At 44.9% G+C, this 24,435-nt stretch overlaps 1 protein-coding gene across 18 annotated transcripts in view; it reads left to right on the top strand.

The window, feature by feature from the left end:
• AFF1 (ALF transcription elongation factor 1) overlaps positions 1-21,925 on the top strand; it is a 143,776-nt gene extending 121,851 nt beyond the window's left edge. For 6 of the 18 annotated variants that reach the window (XM_083571006.1, XM_083571003.1, XM_083571007.1 and 3 more), the window contains 12 exons: positions 1,208-2,146; positions 5,436-5,533; positions 5,846-5,884; positions 8,141-8,408; positions 10,300-10,391; positions 11,165-11,228; positions 12,812-12,948; positions 13,573-13,644; positions 14,584-14,677; positions 15,562-15,605; positions 16,629-16,858; positions 18,079-21,925. In XM_083571006.1, the coding sequence (XP_083427132.1) occupies positions 1,208-2,146; positions 5,436-5,533; positions 5,846-5,884; positions 8,141-8,408; positions 10,300-10,391; positions 11,165-11,228; positions 12,812-12,948; positions 13,573-13,644; positions 14,584-14,677; positions 15,562-15,605; positions 16,629-16,858; positions 18,079-18,200 (2,199 nt within the window). In that variant the 3' untranslated portion in view covers positions 18,201-21,925. The remainder of the gene's footprint in view (positions 1-1,207; positions 2,147-5,435; positions 5,534-5,845; positions 5,885-8,140; positions 8,409-10,299; positions 10,392-11,164; positions 11,229-12,811; positions 12,949-13,572; positions 13,645-14,583; positions 14,678-15,561; positions 15,606-16,628; positions 16,859-18,078) is intronic. The other 12 variants (XM_083570996.1, XM_083571010.1, XM_083570998.1 and 9 more) reach the window with 3 other exon arrangements.
• Positions 21,926-24,435: the final 2,510 nt, after the last annotated feature.

The raw sequence follows: 24,435 nt of genomic DNA, 5'->3' as shown, positions 1-24,435 counted from the left end.
AAGCAGTACAGTCATACCTCGGGTTAAATACACTTGAGTTGAGCGCGTTCGAGTTGCGCTCCGCGGCAACCCGGAAGTAACAGAGCGTGTTACTTCTGGGTTTCACTGCTTGCGCATGCGCAGACATTCAAAATGACGTCATGCGCAGAAGCGGCGAAAAGCGAAGCACGCGTGCGCAGACGTGCCATCACTAGATACGTTTACCTCTAGATGCGAACAGGGCTCCGGAACGGATCCCGTTCGTATCTAGAGGTACCACTGTATAGACAAGGGACGGGTTTGCTATCTGAGTGAGAACCAGGCCATAGAGTGACTCTGTACATTTTGCGCAATTGTCTTCATGGGGGCCCACTTGACAGTGGTGGGCAGGGCCAAATGGGGCAGAGCTCAATGGATTTGAATATATACAATGGGCCACATTCCATGCACCCCTCTCCACCTCAAGAGGCTTGAGGGTGTGGAGCACAGCTGGTGAGAAGCCTGGCCTGGGTATGGTCCCAGTGGATTGGAGGACCACATTTAGTCCCTTACACCTGAAGCCCCACACCTTGGAAGTAAGAGAAGCCACCTCAGGCAGGTTTCCTGGGAGACAGCCCCAGACATGGAGCAGCAATAAAGAAAAGGCAGAGCCATTTGGGTGGTGGCTGTGGAATAATACTTTATAATAATAATAATAATTTATTATTTATACCCCGCCCATCTGGCTGAGTTTCCCCAGCCACTCTGGGCGGCTTGCAATCAAGTGTTAAAAACAATACAGCATTAAATATTAAAAACTTCCCTAAACAGGGCTGCCTTCAGATATATTTTAAAGAGAAGATAGCTGCTTATTTCCTTCACATCTGAAGGGAGGGCGCTCCACAGGGTGGGTGCCACTACGGAGAAGGCCCTCTGTCTGGTTCCCTGTAACCTCACTTCTCGCAATGAGGGAACCGCCAGAAGGCCCTCAGAGCTGGACCTCAGTGTCAGGGCTGAATGATGGGGGTGGAGATGCTCCTTCAGGTATACAGGACCGAGTGAAGCTCTTTACCTGGGCTTGTGCTGGTGCTCACATCAGAATTATGTTCTTTGGCAAAGCCACCATTTCTGGTCCTTCCACCCTTGCTCAGTTCAGAATATAGGCCTCAGAGGTATGGTGCAGATGAAGCAATGCGCCTTGTGACGGGCGCACAACCAACTGGTGTTTCTCTTTTCTTTTTCGCCACAGCCCGATCCACAGACATCCAACAGATGGCAGCTGAACAACTGGCTGATCAAGGTGAACCAGCCGGTGTCTCCCACCGAGAATTTCCTTCAGGATGACCGCAGCAGGGGGAGTCTCCAGGAAGGCAAGGGGCAAGGGAAAACTTGCAGCGGCAGCAGCAGCAAAAGGGAATGCTCGCAGCCGACAGATGGACACTCGAAAACTGCCAGCAAAGCACCCCGGTCAGCTCAAGAGGTACACCTCCCTACCAAGCGCAGCTACCAGAAGTCTCCGGTGCACACGGAGGAACCCCAGTTCCACCAGGTCGTGGGCAGTAAGCAGCCCAGGAAGTCCAGCAAAGTCGCAGCACCAGAGGAACCGAAGCGAGGCCTGACAGTAGAGAGTGAGCCGCCCGGTCTGTATGGGGCGAAGGACCAGTCTTCCAAAGACAAGCCCAAGGTGAAAACGAAAGGGCGGCTGAAGTTTGGCGACAAGAAGGAACTGAAGCTGGCAGTGCCGGAGCCGGCCGAGAAGAAAAAGCACAAGAGCTTGCACCAGGCCACTGTTAAATTGTTCTCGGACCGGGGTGCTGCAAAGGACAGTGCGGCTGGCAGTGCCCTGGAGCTGTTGCCCCTCAGCCCTTTGAGCCAGAGCCCCAGGGTTCCCGCCGCCAGCAGAACTAGCGGCACGAAACCAGCTGTTGTGGTGAGAGAGGACAAGGACAAGTTTCTCTTGCCTATCAGGGATAAGAAGTTGCTGTCGCCCTTGAGGGACTGCCCGGTCCCTCCCTCGCTTGTGGTTAAAATTGAGCTCGCTCTCCTCTCGCGGGTCCCACATCCGCCCCGGAAGGGGGGGGACTGCCCCAAAAGACTGGAGGTCAGAGAGAGCCACAGCTTGAAGAAGCAGGAAGCAGACAAGAGGAGACAAGAGGATGCGCCAAGAAAGTCTGTCAAAAAGAGAAAGGTGAGAGAGGGAGACCTGTGCAGTTGGTACTTTTTATTTTAACCCTTCAGTATTTCTTGTGTTTATTTTACCACGTTCTATTTACCTGTTTGAGGGACGCAGGTGGCTCTGTGGGTTAAACCACAGAGCCTAGGGCTTGCCGATCAGAAGGTCGGCGGTTTGAATCCCTGCGATGGGGTGAGCTCCCGTTGCTCGGTCCCTGCTCCTGCCAACCTAGCAGTTCGAAAGCACGTCAAAGTGCAAGTAGATAAATAGGTACCGCTCCGGTGGGAAGGTAAACGGTGTTTCCATGTGCTGCTCTGGTTCGGCAGAAGCAGCTTAGTCATGCTGGCTACATGACCTGGAACCTGTACGCCGGCTCCCTCGGCCAATAAAGCGAGATGAGCGCCGCAACCCCAGAGTCGTCCGTGACTGGACCTAATGGTCAGGGGTCCCTTTACCTTTACCTTATTTATCTGTTTGTTTCTTTACTAAAAAAAAAAAAATAGGACCCACAATATCCATCCCTTCTTAGCTGTATTTTCAGCAGTTCAGAATAATATATTCGGTGCTACATCACCTCCACTAACCACATTATGTTTGTGTGTGAGAGATTTGTACTGGCTGTGATTCTTGGAGGTCTTGAGGTCAATGAAAATGGCAGCTCAGCTCAACTCAGCAATATAGTGGTGGAGAGAACGGAAGATTCCATGATAGAGATTATTAGAAAAGGGATCAGTATCAGGCCCAGACATCCTAAAGCAGCTGCCCTCTCTCCACCATGACAGCTGGCTGCATCTGTGAACCTGCTATTTTAGTTTTCCACAGCAACCCCCGGGGTGACAGTAGCCTGGCTCGCATGCCACATTAAATGGAGAGCGTCGGTGCACGATGCTCAAAAGTTTGCACGGTTCTCCTCCGTTGGTGCTGCTGCCGGCGCACCACTGCATGCAAACTTCAAGCAGTAATTAAGGCTTGTTCTTGGCTATCTAAAAAACATGCACCAGTTTAATGGTTTAATGTGATGGATGAACTGGGGGCCCTGCTGTGTACTCTGGAGAATTGTGGGACGTTTAAATGTGACTCCTGGCTTCTCTTGCAATCTCAAAAACTGTGTACAAAATAAAAACCAAATACCCTACCAAGTATTGATGATCGAATCAGAAACTTAAAACAACCTTGCACAATTAAATTAGTAACACGTAGAATATCCTACGTAATGGTAGCTGGCCAGATAACAACATTACTTTTTGTGTCAATGTTGTTTTCTTTCTTTAAGGATAGATAGATGATAGATAGATAGATAGATAGATAGATAGATAGATAGATAGATAGGATATTAGGGGTTGGTGTAAACAAAAGTGGCAAGCAAGTAACTTAGCTACCTAACATCCATATACTTTTTTCTTAAACGCAAGAAAACTAAGCAAGAAAATTAAATGTTGCCCAATTAATTAATGGGCAGTGACATGACACACTGGTTTGAAATGTTATAGTGGCTAATATTTTAATATTTTTTGCCTTTTATTAATTTGTATTTAAAAAATTTAGATGCAGCAATTGACTTGGGGTAGTGAGCTGACTGATAAAAATAGTCACTGAGTAGCAAGCTCAGTGACTCAGAGTAGTCACTTGGTAGTTGCTATAATAATCATTTCTCGGTCTTGTGGCTAAGATCATGCAATTCCAAGGTTTACTTGCTTTGCTTTGCATAGTACATTCTTTCTGAACTTAATCCTGATTTTCCCTTGGTTTGGACGGTGGTGGTTTTCTGCTGGAAGCATTTGTGTATAAAAGTTGTCTCCATAACTTCCTCCTCCCCCTCACGTGTATCTGATTCTTGTTAAAATAGCTTCGGGGGGGATCCGCATGGGGTTAACTCTCTGGTGTATGTTTTCCTTTTGGCAAACAAAAGTACAATCAGCTGCCATCAGTGACTTGACCAGAAGGAATTTTTGTGTTGCAGTCTCAGTTTAATTCATACTCACCAGGAATTTTATATCTATTGAATAGGCTTAGAAGGCAGCCTTATCTGAATCATCCAAGGTCAGGGAAAAAAATACCGTATACATGGCTTCCTTTGGTCTTGCTGAGGTGGAGATTTCTCTCTTGCTTGGACCACTGAATAAATCAGTCGGTTCCCCAAGCCCACCCCCTACCCCCAAATAAGAAAGAAGAATGGAAATTCCAGTCCTGCTAGATGTTGTTAAATTAGCTAACTAGGATTACATTTTGAAATCAGTATGTCACATGCTGATTAATGATGGGCAACGTTTTGTGGGGGAGCAATATGAAGTCAGTCACATTCATCTCTATAGATATAACACTTTCTAGCAAGCAGTTAACACCCCCACCAGCCACATTTTCAACTGAAGAGCAAGAACGGAAGGGCTGAAAGACTATTGTCGATTGATTCACTCCCCCTGAAACTTGAGGGCTGGGTGGACAGGTCTTTAACCTCCTCACTTCAGTGGCAGTGTGAACAGCAATGAAGGCTTGGGTAAATTTCTCCTTTTAGGCCCCTCAGCTGTTTTTGACCAGCGTGGTGTAGTGGTTAGGCGCGGTGGACTCGTAATCTGGTGAACCGGGTTCGCTTCCCCACTCCTCCACATGCAGCTGCTGGGTGACCTTGGGCTAGTCACATTTCTTTGAAGTCTCTCAGCCCCACTCACCTCACAGAGTGTTTGCTGTGTGGGAGGAGGAGAAAGAAGATTGTTAGCCGCTTTGAGACACCTTAAGGGGAGTGAAAGGCGGGATATCAAGTCCCAAACTCTTCTTCTCTTCCTTGCTTGTTCGTGAAGGAACTCAGCAGCTGTGATACAGAAGAAGGCAAGTGCCTCGTTGAAGCCTCTCTTGCTGTACAAACCTCATCCAAATATGTTAGGAGAGCCCATTTCCTGTGTCCATGCATAATAGGAAGGGGCGATGGAGGGTGGCAAAGCTACTTGGGGATCAGCCAGGCTACTTGAGGAACAGATTTTGTCCACAGGCCTCCAGTAGTTTCTCTCTCTTGTGCATTTAGGCCCTCCTGCAGCTTGGGAAAACTATGTACATAGAAGCACCCTTCCATTGTGCTTATATCTTAGCTGCATGGGAAACCATGGATGCAAGCCTTTGGTTCCGTACCTGATCCAGCTGCCCAGGCCACTTGCTGTTAGCCAGGCTTGAAAAACAGCAACAACGCTGACTGATTTTAACACTGTATTTTATGTTATTGACACCTGGCCTGAGACCATTTGAAATGCAGGTAAGGAATCCAGCAAACAACAACAGTAATAATAATACTGTTCTGCATTTGTCCTTTTATCAGCAGGAGGATTCTCTGAGAAACGATCAGAAAAAAGTCAAGATGGATAGAGAAACCAAATCACCCCCGTTGTCAGGTCACAAAGACTCCAGTAAAAACAAGTGAGTATGAAGTTCTCGTGTAAATAAGTGGGGGACAGTGGCTCCCTTTTTTGTGCTTAAAAAATAAATAAATCATTGTTTTGTCTAAAGAATGGCCTAAGTCTACAGCATGGATATTGTGGCTGTGACTGTCTCAGTTGTAGGAGTCTAACCTTTTCTACTACTTGCACTGCTAAAGGCTGTTGGGACTGTGCTGACGATATCCAGAAACCCCCATACATGGCGTTGTTTAATATGCATGTTACGAAACAGTTAGCAAATATTTGCTTTGTTATCAGTGCTGCGTTTGTTCAAACTGTTCTTTCCCCTTAGATTAAATCTGAGGCACCTAGTAGATCCCAAGGCTTGCTGGTAAGGACACTTATTTTTAAAACTTTATAAAATTGCCCAGGCTTCGGGCACCAAATCCCTAAACCCTGATGCTGCCTGGGCTCTGTGTGTTCTTAACTCTCGCCAGAAGGGGAAGAGCTCAGGCAATTTAGTTGTTGCAGTTTGGGTGCTTAGAACAGGGAGTCCTACCCTTTCGCCTACAGAACAACGCTTGGTAACATGTGGAAATATCTTACTGAGGCAGTGTTCCTGCAGCCCTGGCTGATGCACATGGATGCATATGCACATGTGCATATTTGGATCGGGGGCATAGTGAATTGAGATGAGGATGCAGCATATTTTTACATAAAGAATAAATCAAACCATTGTTTCTCGAACTTAGCTCTCATTTCGAATTGCAGTTTTTCATTCGTTTAAAAGGAAAAGGGCCCTGAAATCATGTTTTGGACCTGGTTAGAACAAACCACAGTTTCCCACATTCAAATATGATAGGGGACAGAAAATGGGAAGCTCTGAACTTCCTCTGTTAGTGCATGGAGAAGGGAAGGGTTTGCCACAGCCTGTTCTAGCAGGAGGAAATAATGGTTTTGCATTACTTCTGAACCGGGCCACAGACTATCAAGAAGTTCTTGGTCTACATTGCAGCATAGTTCTGCAAAGTGCTGTGGAACTGTGGAATTAGCCAGCCACAAGGAGTGGGTCCCTAGCTGTTTTTGGACTACAACTGCTATCATCTCTAGCTAGCAGGACCAGTGGTCAGAGATGATGGAAATTGTAGTCCAACAACAGTTGGCGACCCAACTTCGAGAAACACTGAATTAAACCAAGATAATCTCCAAAGAGCTAGTCTTGAATGTTAGATTTGAGCATGTGTGATATAGCTTCATGTTCCAAGTTCTGCCATAAAGCTTATGTAACGTATCCAGACCTGGTACTGGAATTTGAAAAACAAAATATGATGAATATTGCAGTATAGCGGAGGACCAGTGCTATGTAGCGGTTAGGGTGTTAGGTCTGCGGGAACCCAGGTTCAGATCCTTGCTCAGAATACATCTTGGGTTAGCCACTATCAGCTCAAACTACCTCATAGGGTTGTTTTGGGGGTGAAATCTTGGGCAGGAGAGCCATGCATTCTGCATTGAGCTCCATGGAGGAAAAGCAGCATATAAGTGCACCAAATAAATAGTAGTTAAAGATACAAAAATTCTGGTGGCCATACTAGAAGCTGCAACAATAAATCCTTTGAATCTTAAAAGAGCACATTGTGCAGGATGTTCTTGCTATCGTTGCACTCCTACGAATAATCATTTTGCGTTCTGACAATATTTTAACATTCTTTGCCAATCCATTGTCTTACTTAATCCTAAAGTAATTGGCAGGATTCTATAGATAAATATGTATGCAGGGTGATTGCAATCTTGAGCAGAAGGAAAATAGGAACAGGTGGTACCTCTGAGTGTCTTTTGTTTGAAACTTGCTTGTTGCGCTATAAAAGGACTGCATTGTGGTCACCTTTCAGTCTGGCTGAGTGAATTCTTAGCATTGCAACTGTGAGTCGCTGCCCCAGTTCCTGACCCTGTGTAGTGCAGAGATCACAAAGGAAATCTATGTTCAGTGTACACACAAAATGACTTACTGTGACTTAAGCCATGGATCTGAAAGGGTTCAAGAATGACACTGGGAGTCCTTTTGACAGAGTCTTCAAAAGTATTTTGTTTAAAAGCAAAATGTTTCCCTGCACAGACTAATAATAATACTAATAATAAATGGTTCTGCATCTGCAGGGGGGCTTTGAACAACAGCCATGTTCCTATGATGGCAAACCACTTTTGAAATGGGAGGATAGCTTCATAAGTTCTTCCACATTTGTCCTGGGCGTTGAAAGCAATAATAATAAAAAAAACCCAGTAGTTTGCCCAAACTTCTGGGTCCACCTGAAAGTAGCTCTTTGGATCTCAGACACTGTGGGGACCAAATTGTTGTGTCTCCCAGCAGCTACGTTTAATCGGATCCTTAGCTTCAGTTCTGCTTTAGAGACAAAGCCCAAGGGTGTGTTATTCTGGATACATGTTTGGCTTCTGCAGATGGTTAATGAGCAAATGAATTGCCAGAAAGTCCCTAATTCCACCTCCCCACTGCTCTTGATGAAGTCTTTTCAGCTGCCTGTTTTGCAGCATCTCCCACTAAATAAACAGAGCCCCTGTGTTTCCCCTTCCACCAATGAAGGCTTTACAATAAGCCATATGGCTTAAAACTGATTTGACTCGCCCTCTCCAGGATTTCAAAGCCATCAGTAGAGACACAAAGACAAGAGATGCCACTGCCGCCGCTGCCGCCGCCTCCACCACCGCCTCCACCGTTGTCTCCTGCGCAGAAACCAGCCAAGATGGCCCAGAAGAGGCCAAAGAATGAAAGCGGTGCCTGCAGCCAGCCTCCTGGTCTCAGTATCAGCACTGCCAAGAGCAAGGAAAGCCACAAGGATTCTTCATCCTCCAAGCACAGGAAACTGGAGGGGAAGCCTTCCGAAAGCTCAAAAAGCAACAAAGTAGGTGTCAAAGACTAATAATTTGCAATTGGAGCCTTTGATGATGAGCTCTTCCTTACAGTGCTTGACCTTGGGCTGCTGGGGGGGGGGAAGGTTTCAAATACTTATTTGGGGGGCATTTTAAGGCTTGCTCCAGTCTCCCAAGCAGCCCCTAATATTAATAACTGTTTGGTGCAAGAGCTGTCAGTCTGGGAACTGCCTCTACTGTATATACTTTTCAGTGTACTGTATATACCTTTTCAGTGAGTTTCACATTCAACATTTTCTGCCTAGTTTATTTGTGTCTCTTTCCCCCCTGGGGCGGGGTGGGGGGTAGGTGGATCAAGCAGGCTGATGTTAGGTAAAGGTAAAGGGACCCCTGACCACTAGGTCCAGTCATGACCGACTCTGGGGTTGCGGCGCTCATCTCGCTTTATTGGCCAAGGGAGCTGGCGTACAGCTTCCGGATCATGTGGCCAGCATGACTAAGCCGCTTCTGGTGAACCAGAGCAGCGCATGGAAACACCGTTTACCTTCGGCTGATGTTACTTATACCATAAACCACTCTGTCGTGACAGCTGGTATATAAATTTAATAATAAACGAATAATATTGAAGTGTTTAAAAATGCATTCATCTTATTGCAGGTTCACTCCCTGGTATCACACATATTATTACACTTATTTATTATATATACATATATATATTTAAAAAGATTTAAATACCACTTTTCACTTAAAGTGTACCAAAGCCTTGTAGCGCATAGCTCAAAATACAGTAATTGAATAATGAATGGGTTGTTGTAGCAAAGTTATCCTGATCTAGGAAAGATTGTAGCTTGTATACCAATCCAAAGTTGGTACATTTATGGAACGATGATGACCACCACCTAAAATGGCTTTTTATAAAGCATGGCATAGATTCATTGGGGGAGGGGGTCTGTCTGTGGCTGTTGACCATGATAGATAAATAGAATATCCATGTTTCAATGCGTTGTACCTTGTAGTAGCCTCTAGCAGCCAAAAGAAGGGTAGGATTGATGTTTTCAAGCCCTGCTTGTGCGGTTTCCAGAGGCATCTAGCTTGCTCCTTGGGACAGTGCTGGACTAGCTAAAACCTTGGCCTGATCCAGCAGAGGTTTCTTTCTCTTTTCATGACTGTTCCCTTCTTCTGTCAGGAAGTACAACTGGAGAGGCAGAACGATTGCTGTGCAATTTGGCTTCAAATAGTGTTGAAAACGAGGCCACCGTTCTTGTCTTTCGGTTTTTAAAGAAGATTTCTTCATAGTTCTTTTCCAATATGCATGCCAATTACACATATGGCAAGGAAGAGCAGTGAAGAAAATACTGTTAACCCTTAAACCCTGCTCCCAAATGGGAGGGTCTGGATTTGTTGTAGTGTAGTGTTATTGATCAGCTGATCAATCAGTTATTTGAGTTCGTTTGTTGTTCGCAAATGTTAAGTTAAATGTTTTGCTGCTTTAGAAGCAAGGGACAATTCTGCTAGCTAACCTTCAGAACCACATTTTTCAGACCTCTCTGAGAGTAACCTTAAGAACTGCTGTCACCTGCATCCAGCTGAAGAAAAAAATCAGCAGGCTGTTCACCCATCAGCAGCCGTATTACTTCCTAACACTAGATGCAAATTCATGCTCACTTGGGGCTTTTGAATCAAAGGGGTTGGGGGGAGAGTCCGTGACTTATTCTTTTCCACCCTCTAGAAAATATTCAGCCTGTTGGAACATTTCTAGTCAGAAGCCAAGTTTCCTCATCATGCTCTGTTAAAAAATGCAGTGAAAAGAGATGTCCTGGAACAAATAAATGCATGCTCATCTTGGAAAGGAAAAGTTTTGATATGGCTATTTTTTTCTGAGTACATAACTTACCTGATGCCTTTTCCTCTTTGACTTCTCAGAGATCTGCAGATGATGTTCCAAATCCTTTCCCAGTGCCTTCTTTGCCAAATGGTACCTCCAAGCCAACAAAACCTCAGGGCAAGCCGCACAAGTAAGAATGCCGTTTCTGTTCCTCTCTGGTTAAGTTCTCCTTTTACCTTTCTTGTTTTCTTCTCTTGTCAACAACCTAGCCTGCCGTTCTCTGAAACAAAAAATCTTGTTTTTTTTAAAGTCTCCCTTACCCCACCAAAGTCCAGATAGATGTCATTTTGCTTCTCCATTCAAACTTTCCCCTTTTATGGCTTGTACACATGGACCCCTTGATTTATTTTTACAGCTTCTGATGTAGTCTAAGTTTTCAAAGGGTCTATATGATAGTAACAGACAGAATTAGAACCAAGAGGATGTTGTGTATCCTTTGTCTCTTGTATTTTAAGCAAGGAAGCATGACTGAAACTATGGCATACTAAGGTGTTAGAACTCTGTAGTGGATCTCTTGAAAATTCAGGAGCGTAGCTTGCATTTTCAAGTGCCTCTCCTCCCGGTTTTAAAAAAATATCATTGCACATATAAAATTAGCATACTGGGAAGAGAAGTTTAGCATTGTTCTCTCCCTCATGCTAGTTTATTGAATGCAGGGAGTCTTTTAGTTGGAGGAGCATGGAGACATCACACATAAAGACCTCTTTCTCTATGTCTTGACAAGTGTTAGGCAAGTAGGTAGTTTCTTTGGTGTAAAAGATCTGAGTTCATTAACGCACATTAAGAGGTTTGACTAATTCAACCTGTGCAGAGCAAAAGCACGTACATTTTTCAAAACGAGTATTTCATTTACTTTTTTTAAAAAAACTGAAAAATCCCATTCTGTCTTATGTCTCACTTCAGACAACATCCAGTGGAATTTCACTTAAACGAGGCCAAAAGGTTGAGGCACAAAGCCGACACAATGGTAAGTGCTTTGACTTAGTGCTGGATGCAAGAAAGTTTGCCCAAAGTTCTGAGCAGCGGGATAACTAAACTCCCTTCTACTTAATTAAAGTGTAGAAATTCTGTGGTTGGAACTCATTTCCTGCATTTGCTCAATCTGGGCTTCAGTGTTATGGTTCACGACACGAACAGCTTGCGTTACTCAGGCCTGGTGCTCTGTGATGGTCTTCTGTGGCAGGGGAGGCTATTTCCCTTTGGCCTCTGTGGTCTTGGCAAGGCATTAACAACATCAAGAGAGCTTGGCTTGGGACATAATTTCCGCCCCGTCATTCCCCACCCCCACTTCAACTCTGCTTCTCCAACAGTCTTTTTAGACACGAGCTGTTTATACCATTCTGTCCAGTGCTTTTTAAAATATGGGGGATGTTCAGAAGTGGTGTACCCCACATTCTGGTGGTGTACAGCCCGTTCTGCTACCTCATTCTGAAGGCTACAAAGTTCAATTCTGGGTTTGGTTTCTGGTTGTTGCTTGGAGTGGGACAGAATATAGGGAATAGTCACCTAAGACACGTTTGCTACTCAAGTCACATAGCACAGCCTTCCCCGACTTGGTACACAGTGTTTGCTTTTGGACTACAAGTCCCATCAACCCCAGCCATCTATTTGGGATGTTCTGAAAGGGCATAGCAACATGCTGTCAAGTCGCTGACATTTGCCAGCACCAATATGTGCATACATGGACTTTGCTTATTCAATTATGAAAGTAAATTCTTTGCTTTCTAATAGCCCCTGGTCCTTCCCTCCTGCTTTGAAAAAGCTAAAAAGCTTTTTACTGATTAGAGAAAGCTAGTCTGGTTGCATAACGCCATTTACCTTAAGCAGCAGTAATGAGTTCTTCCCTCTTTAGATGCACCAGTTTCTGAGTGCATTGTGTTCCACTGGATGATGTAATCATGCTTAACAGCAAGCAGTGAATAGATTTGGTGCTTCAAAATATAATGTGCATCCTTTGAAATGGTCTTGTTAAACTTTTGCACAGTTCCACTCCGTTCCATTCTTGGGACCCACCTCTGCCCAGTTGTTCCATGTGTTTTGGGCATGGATTACAAATGGGTTGCCCATGGGTCACATGCACCCAGAGAAGCCATCCCTGGAGACTGCGGGGTCCCATCCCCCTGCCCCCTCTTAAATTTGGCCTGGAGAAAAAGGCTTCCCATTGGCTCCAACAGAAATATATTTTATCAAGCCTAATTGTTAGCGGCGGGTGATCTTCCTGGAGACTGAAGCTGGAGGGAGGAAAGGTCTTGTCTCCCTAGCTGCTGTCTCCAGGAAAACCACCCCAGCCTCCCAAGAAAATTAAGCTTGGAAAAAAATCACTGAAGGAGGACTTCAGATTGTTGCTTGTTTGCAGTAAACAAACCATAGCTAAGCATGTTAAGTGTGTATGTGGGCGTTAAAGGGGGAGAGGGGAAATGCCTTCAAATGGAAATCGGCTGCCATCGTGAGGCTAGAGGTTCCCATGTCAAATTCTTGGCGTCAGTCCAAATGATTGCACAGAACATTGAACCCTTGTTAGTTGACCACCGTTCATCTTCTCCCCAACAGACAGATGACATTGGAAAGGCCTTCAAGTACTTGGATGCTGCCCTATCCCTGATTGAGTGTGGCATTGCCATGGAATCTGATCCCCTCTCACCAAAGCCAGCCTATAGCATGTTCGCAGAGACCATAGACCTCATCAAGTAAGTGGGACATCCCTTCCTTGCCTGGTAATAAGCACGTCCCCTTATGCTCATACTCCCAATTTCTACTCTTCCTACACCAGGGGCCTTCCCCCTACCCTCTTGCACTTTTTGCTTTGCATTGGTGAAGGACCTGAGCTCAGAAGTGGCGCCATTACCAAATGGAGAAACCTACAGCTATATACAGTGGTACCTCAGGTTACAGACACTTTGGGTTGCAGACACTTGAGGATACAGACTCCGCTAACCCAGAAATAGTACCTCGGGTTAAGAACTTTGCTTCAGGATGAGAACAGAAATTGTGCGGCGGCAGCAGAAGGCCCCATCAGCTAAAGTGGTACTTGAGGTTAAGAACAGTTTCAGGTTAAGAATGGCCCTCCAGAACGAATAAAGTTCTTAACCTGAGGTACCACTGTACTTTGCCTTGAAGATAGCAGGTGGGCTATCTAAATGAGAAAAAATAAGTAAGCCCTCCCCCATTCCACTCTAGGCTAAATAATCAGTTTTCTAAATCGGCACAGTTTCCTCAATGTCAGCAGGACTATCTGGAATCAGTAAGCAAGTCAGGATGTATGTTTTGATTATTAAAAACAGCCATTTATTTTATTTTTTGCTTTCTCACAGATTCATAATGACATTAAAATACTTTGCGGACTCTTCAACAAACACGCATGAAAAAATCTTCATTGTTTTTTGGTGAGTGGATCTTCTGTTTTCAAGCGTTCTAGTTTAAGAAATAAGGTGGGGGGGCATTTTAAAAGAAAAATATAGGTACATTAAGTCCAATGGATTCAAGTTACATGAAAGGAGATTCTGACTAAACCTTAGAAAGAACTTTCTGACAGTGATAGCCATTTGACAGTGGAAGGGGCTCCCTTAGGAGGTTGTGGATTCTTCTTTATTACGGTCATCTGTCATGGATGGTTTTGTTGCGATTCCTGCATTGCAGGGGGCTGGACTAGATGACCCCTGGGGTCCCAACTCTACAGTTCGATGATAAGCTGGTAATGTAGGAAAAACCCTTATGTTTACCCAGTGTACAATACCATTAAAAGGAAGTTAGGATATCATTTTTTTTTTGTCTTCTGTGTTTTACATTGTTTCTTAAAACAGCAAATTAATTTTAAAAAATGTAGCGAGAGCGATCCAGAATTATTTTAAAGATTGTCAAGAAACTGTATATGACACCCATTTGGAAAAGTTGGATATAAAACCACCCCCCAGCCCCCAATTTCCCCACCAGCCCTGGCTTTACTGGGTTGCCGTGAAAATGCCCTCACTATTTTAGAGTTGCTGGAGAAACCCAGCCAGAGGGACAGGGTGTAAGTAATAAAACTATTATTTTTTATATTTTGTTTTCATGTGGAGAGGTTATACCACAGTGGTTGAGCATATGCTTTGCATGCCCCAAGTCTTGAGTTCTATTCAGCTTCAGGAAAGTAGCAGATCCCATATTTGCAGTTCTTGGGTTCAGCCCCCAGCATACCTGGTTAAAAGACTCAGTTAGTAGAGGGTGGGAGAGATCTCTTTCCGTCTTGGGGAGATGCTGCCAATCAGTCAGACAGTAATGAGCTAGGTGGACCAAAGGTCTGATAAGTTAGCTTCATATGCTCAATGTTGGTTGTGTTTTCACAGCATGCGCTGCCAAGCCATTCTGTACATGGCAATGTTTCGCTACAAGAAGGACACAGCAATAAAGTATTCCCGGACCCTTATTGAACACTTCAAGGTAGAGAATGAAAACGTTGTGGGTCGTATTTTGGAAGGGACTTGGGGTTATTTCTAACGCAGCTTCAGAACTTTGATTTAAAAATAAAAACAGAAGCTTTGTGACATCAGTCTTTGGGGTCAGATCCAACAATAGTTTGTGGGCAATTTGCGCTGAATACTCTGCTTTATTTGCGTGAGCAGCATAACATTGATGCGGCAACCTCATGCAAGATCACCTTTTGGTGTCTCTCCCCCCCCCCCCCCCCCGCTTGTGTTGTACCTTTTTCTCTTTTATTACAAAAGGATAATAGGGATCTTGTAAATCGCTCACAAGGTAGTGTGCTAACATGAGGATACCGCTGTATAATCTGGCCAGTGGACATACTGTCAGAACAGACTCTTGGTTCTAAGTTCAGAAGTCACACTGCTAGTCTAATAAGCAAACGAAGGATTGTGCCTGCATTACTTTCCCTCCCGTTCTAGCCTCCCTTCTCTTGCAAGACTTGCTGCAAGACTTCTGATTTGTTGAACCACAGTTTCCCAGCCCATTAAAACTACATTTCACAGATCAGGATTGCAAGCTGCAATTTGATCCTGGTTTGCTAGACCAAAGTTTCCCAGTTTGGACATAACAGGAAACTGTGTTTTAGCAAACCCCCCCAGATTTACATTGAGGCAAGTGAATGAGGCTGTGTGTAGGCACAAACACTCGTTCTCACGTCAGACTGACCTCAGGTTACCATTATTTACCTTACCCAATCCAGACAATTCTCTTGGAAGAAACAGAGCTCAAACAATAGGAATACATAGCATCTTACAAGGTGTAGTTAAAAATGCAATGTTGGAACTGGTTGCAAGTTGGTGTCAAATGTGAACTGAGTAGAATTCCATTCCTTGTTTCAGAGTTCTTCTAGAATTACACAAGCACCTTCTCCGTGTGTTGCCAGGTAATACTGAAATCTATATCACCCTTCCCTTGTTACAAAAGCTTGAAACCTGATTTTTGAAATAATCATAATAAAAGTTTCATGCTGTACCTACATGGGAAGTTTAAGGCTGGTTTAGTGTCAAGAGGGTGAATTGGGGGTTTCTGATGGCTTTTCCTCCTGCAGCTTGTAACTATACTTTTAGGCTCCAAACCTATGCCCACTTATTTAGAAGGTTCACTGAACAGACTCGGAATTGTTTCTGAGCAGATGTGTAAAAGATGGCTCTGCCATCCTTTTCCCTCAAGTCTGCTCTGTCTATTAATGTGATGGAACAGAAATTGGGCTATGGAACTTGGCCTCGATCCCACTTCAGCACTAAAGTTCACTAGTTGCAAAGCACACTTACTTAAGGCCTTCTCTTCCACCCATTTACATTGTTGGTGGTGATATAGGAGGCGCAATTTGAGTCTTGCCATTTTAAATTTAATGCCACAACAGCCACTGCCATTGTGTTTCTGCTCCCCAACTGGAATTAGCCACCCAGTGAACCACTGCTTCCCTCAGCTGATAGGAACACTGCTTAGTTAGACCACTCCTGTCAAGAGTTCCTTGCAGAAGCTGTGGCAAATAAGATCTAAACTAGCTGTGTTTGCCTCTTACGCACAATAAGGCAAAAGGCAATGAATGACTGATTGTGTGATGGTGGCTCCCAACTGTTCAGGTTCTTAGCTGAAAACTGCATATTAACGAACAAAGCAAGTATTCAGCCTTGGGGTCTGAGTGTACAGTGGAGGGCACGTGTGTGAGAAGAACAGAATGCCAGAACGTGTCTTTCCATATTTGTCTTTTTCAGCAAAGGCAAGTGGGACCATTGCAGCACCCAGCGCTTCTGTTTAGTATTCCAGTTGGCCATGGCTTCTCCCGGGACATCCCATTCCATTCCCCCTCCAGCCCTGGCTCTCTGTTTGCTTAAAGATAATGAAACTCAGCTCCTGAATTCACTGGTGGTATATATGGCGATTCTTGTGTTTTGTCCTTCAGGAGTATAGGCACACCGTCCCCTCTTTCCCCGATGCCCTCTCCAGCCGGCTCTGTGAGCTCCCAGACAGGTTCCAGCGCCAGCAGCTGCGGAAGTGGAAGCATTGGCTCCTCGGTCAACGTTCCTCACTTTATCCCAACCATCACTTCTTCCTTTGTTGGCATCACTTCTTATATTCTCTATGCCTACGATTTCTGGGAACAAGCTGATGTTTTGGCCAGGAAGAATAAGAGTAAGGCTTTTTGTTTTCCTGAGTTTCTACTGACACAGTCCATGCAGCACCCTGAGGCTTTGCTTTCCCTCGGGAGGCCTATTTTGCACATTATTTGGCAAGATTGTTAGGGAGAACCGCATAAATAAGCTCAGTGGCATCTGGGACCTAAGGCAGAGGGCCATTCCCAGTTCTGCTACCTGATACCCTGGAAGAGCGGCTGCCAGTCCAAAGGCAAATGAACAGTAGTAACTGTTTCTGCCTGCCCTTTTGAAATAAAATACCTAGCAGTTAGTTTCATCTAGCACTGGTCAGAATGCATGGGATCCTAAAAGGCAGAAGTAAAGACAAATGTGGCAGTCATTCAGTAAGCAAAGCAGGAGATTAATTTTAGGTGGTCTCTTGGTAAAGAGCCAATGCAAGTCAAATTAGGTAGAGTTATCTTATGGCTGGTGGACGTTTAATCTCTGATCCTCCCAAAATTGAAACGACATGTTCAGGCTCTGCTTGTCTCTGGCGACAACCTTGGGGTGCAGAATATCTGCAATATTGTCTAATTCACTTCCTGTTACTGGGAACTTGTAAGTCACCAAGATTTATTGGGTGAGGGGGGTTATAGTCACCTTTCTTTGCCCCTTGATAATATTCCTAGGAGGCAGAATAGTATGTTCTCCATGTTCTTAAAAAATAAGAAAACTAAATCAAAATCATGTACCAGGGAAAGCTGGATTCAGTTTGAATCAGATTAAGTACATTAGCACAGTTTCATATAATTCATATAATGTACTTTGTTTCTCAGTCATACTGTGAAGCAAGGAGCTCTGCAGGGTGCTGGGGAAACTGCCCCCCCCCAAAGAAATATTTTTTAGCATCCAAGCATATCTTTCTTAATCTACATCTGGACTAGGAAGATGTTTTGGGGTTCAAATGCAAGCTGAGATTCCTGTGAAACTGAATTTTGCTCCTAATACCAAGTATTACGTGCTGTGGGGTTGGGGTCCCCCCCCCCTGCACTGCTGCAGAACTGGAGCAGGCAGATAGTGCTGCCTGTAAACAGCTATGGTGAAAACTCTGCCCATGCAGAGTGGCAGAGTGTGAGGTACTTTCAGCTAAGCATTTAGGCAGCTTGAACGATGCCTCCTATATTTCTGCCAAACCCTTTCCATGCCTGAGCCGTGCAGACTGCGAGGAGCCAAACGTGTGACGCCAGATTTCCTCTTTTCTCTTTCTCTCCCTCTCAGAGTTTTTCTCCGAGCTCAGTGCTGCCGCCTGCCCTCTCTCGCTGAACAGCAGTATGATCGAACTGGTACACTACACCCGCCAGGGTTTGCAGTGGCTGAGGCTGCAACCAAGTACGCCTTAACTGGTGCTTCGAGGCGAGAGACCCTTGCCTTGGACTCTTTGCACTTTGAAAAGCCTCCGAAAACAGCCTGGTTGGCTGACTTGTTGGGATTTATAAGCACCTGGGAAAAGGAAGGATGGAGCTTGGTGGAAGGGGATCTGGCGCCACTGGAAAACTTTAAGGACTATATTTGCTACGGTGCCAATAGGCCACCTGGAAGATAAGAAGTGGAGAAGAGGCCTCAAAAGTGGAGGGTGCCTTTCTTTCTTTCTTTTTTTCAAAGGACAAAGTGCAATGTTCTCTTTTTCATTTCTCTCTTTCCCGTCATGGTTCAATGTGTCAATGGTCTATAAACATTTCGTTACATGAATAACCAGCAGGACAAAAAAAAAACAAAATGAAAAAAAAAAGTACACACATGAAGAAGTGCCGGTGAGAAGGAAAACCGTCTCCCAAAGAATTTTCTGCAACACCTCAAAGGATGCAACGTCCATGGGCCCAGCGTAGGCTTCAGATTTGTTTGCCTCTCTTCTCCCCCCCCCCCTTTCTTTTAAATGTAAACCACAAAATGCAATCTGTAGCATGTATTCTTGTTCCTGGAGGGCGGGATGGACAGAGACTCACAAAGGAAGCAAGGTTATCCAGCAGCACGACCCCACTTTCGTTTAAATACAAAATGGCAAAGCTATCTTCCTCCTTCCCTCTCTCTCTCCACTTGCCAGCCGTAGCTATTTGTTGCACTACTACCCTTTCCCCCCCTTTGATGGGTGGGCTTGTAGCTCGTGTCAGGCATACCCAGATTCTGTAGCTGGCCTGCTCAGCCCCTGCCTCTTCCCTGGTTTCCTTTCTACCTGTGCTGACAGTAGTGTGCCAGTCCCAGCTGTCGTGGTTTTGTGGTATTGCCGCCATGCGTGTGGGGCATTGACAATCTCGTATGGGAAACAGGAAATCTGGGACTGCGTTGTCAGAAGCCTCTTGTGAATAGAGGATGCACAGTGTAGGTATGTTTACCCCCTCCCTACGGGGTGGCAAGGTGGGGGTGGGTGGGCTGGCTTCCCCTCCCCTCCAAATTTAGTTAAGCAATACTGCACTAATGAATTGAACTGGAATTGCTTGCAACCACTGTCTTCAGTACTTTAAAAAACGCCGTTCTTTCAGTTCCCCTGTAGTCCATACAGTGGACGCACTCGACCTTTCAGCAAAGGGGTTTGGTCTTGGTCTTACAGCGCAAGCACAGTTCATGGTGGCTCTTTTGCACAAGCAGGAATCTGAGGAGTCCCTGGCTAGCACAGGAAAAGGGGAGTTGGGCAGTCAGGAGGGCTCATCCTGGCTGTAGCAAGATTATTTTTTCAGTTTTTGATCCTTAAAGCAGAAGGAACTTCGTAGCACGCCATCTCACGGTCTCTGAAATGGCTGGTTCGGTTTTTGTTTGCACTGGTTATTGATGCCCAACTTCCATTTCTATTCGCGAGTACGACACCTGACCCTAAGATTTGGCATAACCCCTTCCTTTTTAAAATACTTCCATTTCCTATCGGTTTGGCCAATTTTCAATCCACGTTCAAGGAGAGTAAATGGCAATTGTCTTAGATTTGCAAGCATATCCTCATGTGTCTTTATAAAAAGTCCCAATTGAAGAGAGGGGCTTCAGGACTGTAGCACCTCTGGCCTATTTACTGCTCTCTGTTTAGTCTAAAACTCATTAAGAACCCATTTTTCTGTTCTCCTCCCAACTTGTGCCTTAACTGTCCCATTTGCTCCTGTCATCACCTGGCTTTATGACAGAGCAGTGGGAATCTCTTCCAAATAAACTGTGCTTGAGTGCGGCATCACAGTTTCCTTTACAGCTGACTCCTGATATTAAAATGTCAGTCTGACATTCTTACATGTTTGTCCCATATAAAACTACAGCTAACTGCCCTGCAGCATTGAAGCAGTATTCCTGTTTAGAAGGACCTGTTATGTACTTGTAGGGTTTGCTAAAATGTCAATGGACCTCATAGCTTCTGTGATTCAATAGTACGGTGTATTCCTGCAGCTCCCCTCTGGGGAACACAGCCCAGCAAAAGGTCAGCATGAGGAAGCCGGTCTCATGGAAAGTTGAAGCCTTAGTTGATTTCAGGGAAAAGCCACTTTCTCCAATGGGGAGCAAGTTCCAGATTTTCATCCCAGTTTAATGTTGTTCCTTAGGGTTGAACTAGACTTGGGGCAGGCAGCCAAGATCTTCATTGAAGTGTGGCAGAATAGTCCACGGAGGGCACAACTTGTCTGGCACCCTGCTTTTTTGGTGCAATGCAGCCGGAGGAGGGAAGAGTTTAGCAATGTCCCATGCCTGCCCCACCCCTGGCTCTTCACACTCCCCTGCCCCTCCTCTGCTTTGGGGCTGCTGGGCAGACCCAGGCCGCCAAATTCCAGAGCTTCTGTTGAATGCTTAGCTCCTTACACGAGCAGGTTCCAATCAGAAGTGATGTGGAAAAGGAAAAGGAGGCAACTCCAAATATCAGGTGCTTGCCCTTTCCTTGGAAAGGACACACAAAGCAATTATGGTTGCGCCCAGGTGTCTTATCCTAGTAAGCTCTTGGGTCCGGCCAAGAAGCAAATGCACACTAAACTCATTTTGTTTCTCTTTTCCAAATCATGTCCCTCTCTTCTGACTGGTTGACAGCTGTAGTCTCAGGACTGGCTTTCTCTTCCTTTCTCTGCTCCCCTCTCCTGGCCAAATGGCATCCAACTCAGCCAGCCGCTGCTGCCATTTGCCTTGTTGCTGCTTTTGCTCTGTTAAAACACACCCTGAGCTTAAGAATCCCCGGTTGTGAAGGGACCCACTTTTTGACCTGCTTGTTGAGCACTTTATCCAAGGGGTAGTGATCATTGGTTCCTGTTTAATCCATTTATGCTGCTGACTTTATATTACTGTTTGCGGGGTGATGCAAAGATGAGCAGCAAAGAACATAGGCTTTTCCCTCCTCCTCCTTCAACCAACCAATGAACAGAAAGATTCCAATCTGATTTGGTCCAGGAATGTCCTATTCCAAAACCAAACAAGAGCACAGCTTCCCTCTTAACGTTCACAGAAGCTAAGCTGAATTACGTGTGACATGTTCTGCAATTTCTTTTTATTTTACATGCAGTTGCAAAGAAGCAGTTGGTCTCTGGGGAATCACGCTTTGGAAGCTTATAACCTCTTGACTTTTTTTTTAATGTTATTAAAGAAAGATCAATTGAAGAATCAGAGAAAATGTCATTTCACCCCCTTTCCAGACTCTGGTACCCCAGATGTTGATGGAACTGCCATTGATTTCAGCCAGGGCCTGGGGCCCAGCCTATCTAAGAAGCAAGAAGTAAATTTGTTTTGCCATTTTAAACACAGGTCAATGGAGCTGTGTACTTAAAGCAGCCTCCTTTCCCAGATGATATTTATTTAGAATTATAATTAATGTATTTAAATTGCCAATGTTCTATATGTCTAAGATACCATTATTTAATAATTTTGAAAGTTCCATTGACACTGGAGATGTGGACTGAAAGATTGATGACAATTTTATTTTTTAAGGGCGTTATCTCTTGCCCTCCCCCTCCTCCCTCCTTAGTTTCTTTATATATAAAAAAGAACTCTACATTAAAATTTATTATAGGGTGTTGTATCTCCCATTTGTAAATTACATTTTCTGCCCTGTATATTGGTGGTATTTCCAGGTTGATTTGTTAAATTCATGTGGGGTAATAAAATATTAAATGAAACAGCATTTTTCTTGAGAGTCGGTGTGGAAATATTTTTAAGCCATTAACAGCTCCGGTATTGGTCTCCAAAAACAAAACAAAACGCCACCATGATTACATACTGGTAGGGTGGCAAGCTTCTGCGCTGAACAGAATGCCAGTGCCTCAACTTTCAAAGAGAAGACTTTTGTATTGTTTCAATGTCTGGATCTCTGAAAATTCCAGTAACAGCAGTGGTGCCCAGAAAAGATGCCACCAGAATCCTTGTACCCGTCTAAGCTGAATACAGTCCCGGCCCCAGCTACAAACAAAAGCTGACATGAACTTCCTGTTTTGCTGCCCATCTGAGTTTCAGGCCAGCATTAGCCTCCAGTATTCTTGGGCAACTGCCATGGCTCAAGTACCTACTGGAGGCTCCATTGGAACTGATACCTGCATTGGGGTATTCCTTGGTGGAGTGTCCAGGGCAGATGTTTACCAGCTCCATCTGGTACGCAGGCTGAGACCCTATCTACCAGCGGTCTGTCTCGCCAGAGTGGTGCATGCTCTGGTTATCTCTTGCTTGGACTACTGCAATGCGCTCTATGTGGGGCTACCTTTGAAGGTGACCCGGAAACTACAACTAATCCAGAATGCGGCAGCTAGACTGGTGACTGGGAACGGACGCCGAGACCACATAACACCGGTCTTGAAAGACCTACATTGGCTCCCAGTACGTTTCTGAACACAATTCAGTGTGTTGGTGCTGACATTTAAAGCCCTAAACGGCCTCAGTCCAGTATATCTGAAGGAGCGTCTCCACCCCCATCGTTCTACCTGGACACTGAGGTCCATTGCCGAGGGCCTTCTGGCAGTTCCCTCATTGCGAGAAGCCAAGTTATAGGGAACCAGGCAGAGGGCCTTCTCGGTGGTGGCACCCGCCCTGTGGAACGCCTTCCCACCAGATGTCAAAGAGAACAACTACTACCAGACTTTTAAAAGACATCTGAAGGCAGCCCTGTTTAGGGAAGCTTTTAATGTTTAACAGACCACTGTATTTTAATATTTTGTTGGAAGCCACCCAGAGTGGCTGGGGAAACCCAGCCAGGTGGGCGGGGTATAAATAATTATTATATAATTATTGTTATATAAAAAACATTACTTCAGGGCACCAAACAGAGTCCCACTACTGTTTGGTGGGCCCACTGAAGGGCCCTGAGATGCAAAGGGGAGCTCTCAGATGGCACCATGTTGAAGGCCACAACAAGGTTCTAATCAGCCCTCTTATGTCACCAGGTAGCCCCAAAGACCTGGATGTTTTTGGTGAATTAGAAGGTGCAGAGACGTCATCTGGGGTTTTATCCCATAATTACAAATGAACCTGATAATTTTTAGTGATCTTAATAGTGCAGGATAGTAACTTCTTGACTTTTCAGCATTTCCTTGCTTAAAACGTGGGTCTTTCTGGCAACTCTGCACTCTTAAAACGCAGAATCTAAATCATTCATTTTTATGTTCCTGGCAATATAACGGTGGCAGCCTGAATCCTGGAGTGCAGACTAAAAGCCAGTGGAGCTTGTTGGCTCTCAACTCTTGCATGGCTTTGGCTGGCAAAACAAAACCACTATTATATTTTACCCTCCACCTTCAGTATGTAATAACACTCTCCTCATTATGTTTTAAGATTATCATGCTGTAATTTGTCTTCATAACACTTTCCCCCCCCCCCATTGTAAGACCACTAAAACCTGCAGCTGGGAGCTTCTTAATCTAGCCCAGCAACATTCTTCTTTCACTAGCCCCTCACTCATTTTTATTTCTTGTCCTAAGAAAGGTACAGTGGTACCTCGGGTTACAGACGCTTCAGGTTACAGACGCTTCAGGTTACAGACTCCGCTAACCCAGAAATATTACCTCGGGTTAAGAACTTTGCTTCAGGATGAGAACAGAAACCGTGCAGCGACGGCGCAGCAGGCCCCATTAGCTAAAGTGGTGCGTCAGGTTAAGAACAGTTTCAGGTTAAGAACAGACCTCCAGAATGAATTAAGTTCTTAACCCGAGGTACCACTTGTACTGGCATATTCTTACTCTGACAGATGCCCCTAATGTCTCTGAAATGCTGCTTGTAGAAAAACATAATATCTTAAGGATGTGTACAATTCAAAAGGGTAGTTCTCCTAAACACTAAATTTTGATGCGCTCCCATTCATTTCACAGGGGCTTCTGCAAGAGACAGCCCCTCTGCCTTATGCCTTAAAACACTAAGCATGAAGGTACAGTAACACAATACTGCAAAACATTCATAGCTGCCTTGTAGATCCATTTAGAACAAGCCTGTGAGGTAGGTTAAGCTGAAAAATGGTGACTGGACCAAGTTCACCACCGCGGTGAGCTTCATGGCTGAGTTGGGATTTGGACCCTGGTTTCCCAGATCATAATCCAACATTAACCATTGATCCACAAGCCTAGGAAGAGGATCAGACAAAAAACCCCACCTACTAGACTCTAGTAGGAGCTAGAGCATCCTGATCTCTCAGCAGCCAACCTATGGGAAGCT

Source organism: Podarcis filfolensis (genome assembly GCF_964270895.1).
Source record: "Podarcis filfolensis genome assembly, chromosome: 9".
In the NCBI taxonomy this organism is placed as follows: Eukaryota; Metazoa; Chordata; class Lepidosauria; order Squamata; family Lacertidae; genus Podarcis; species Podarcis filfolensis.
Note: the sequence above shows the minus strand (reverse complement) of the source record. Positions and strands in the feature narration are given on the sequence as shown.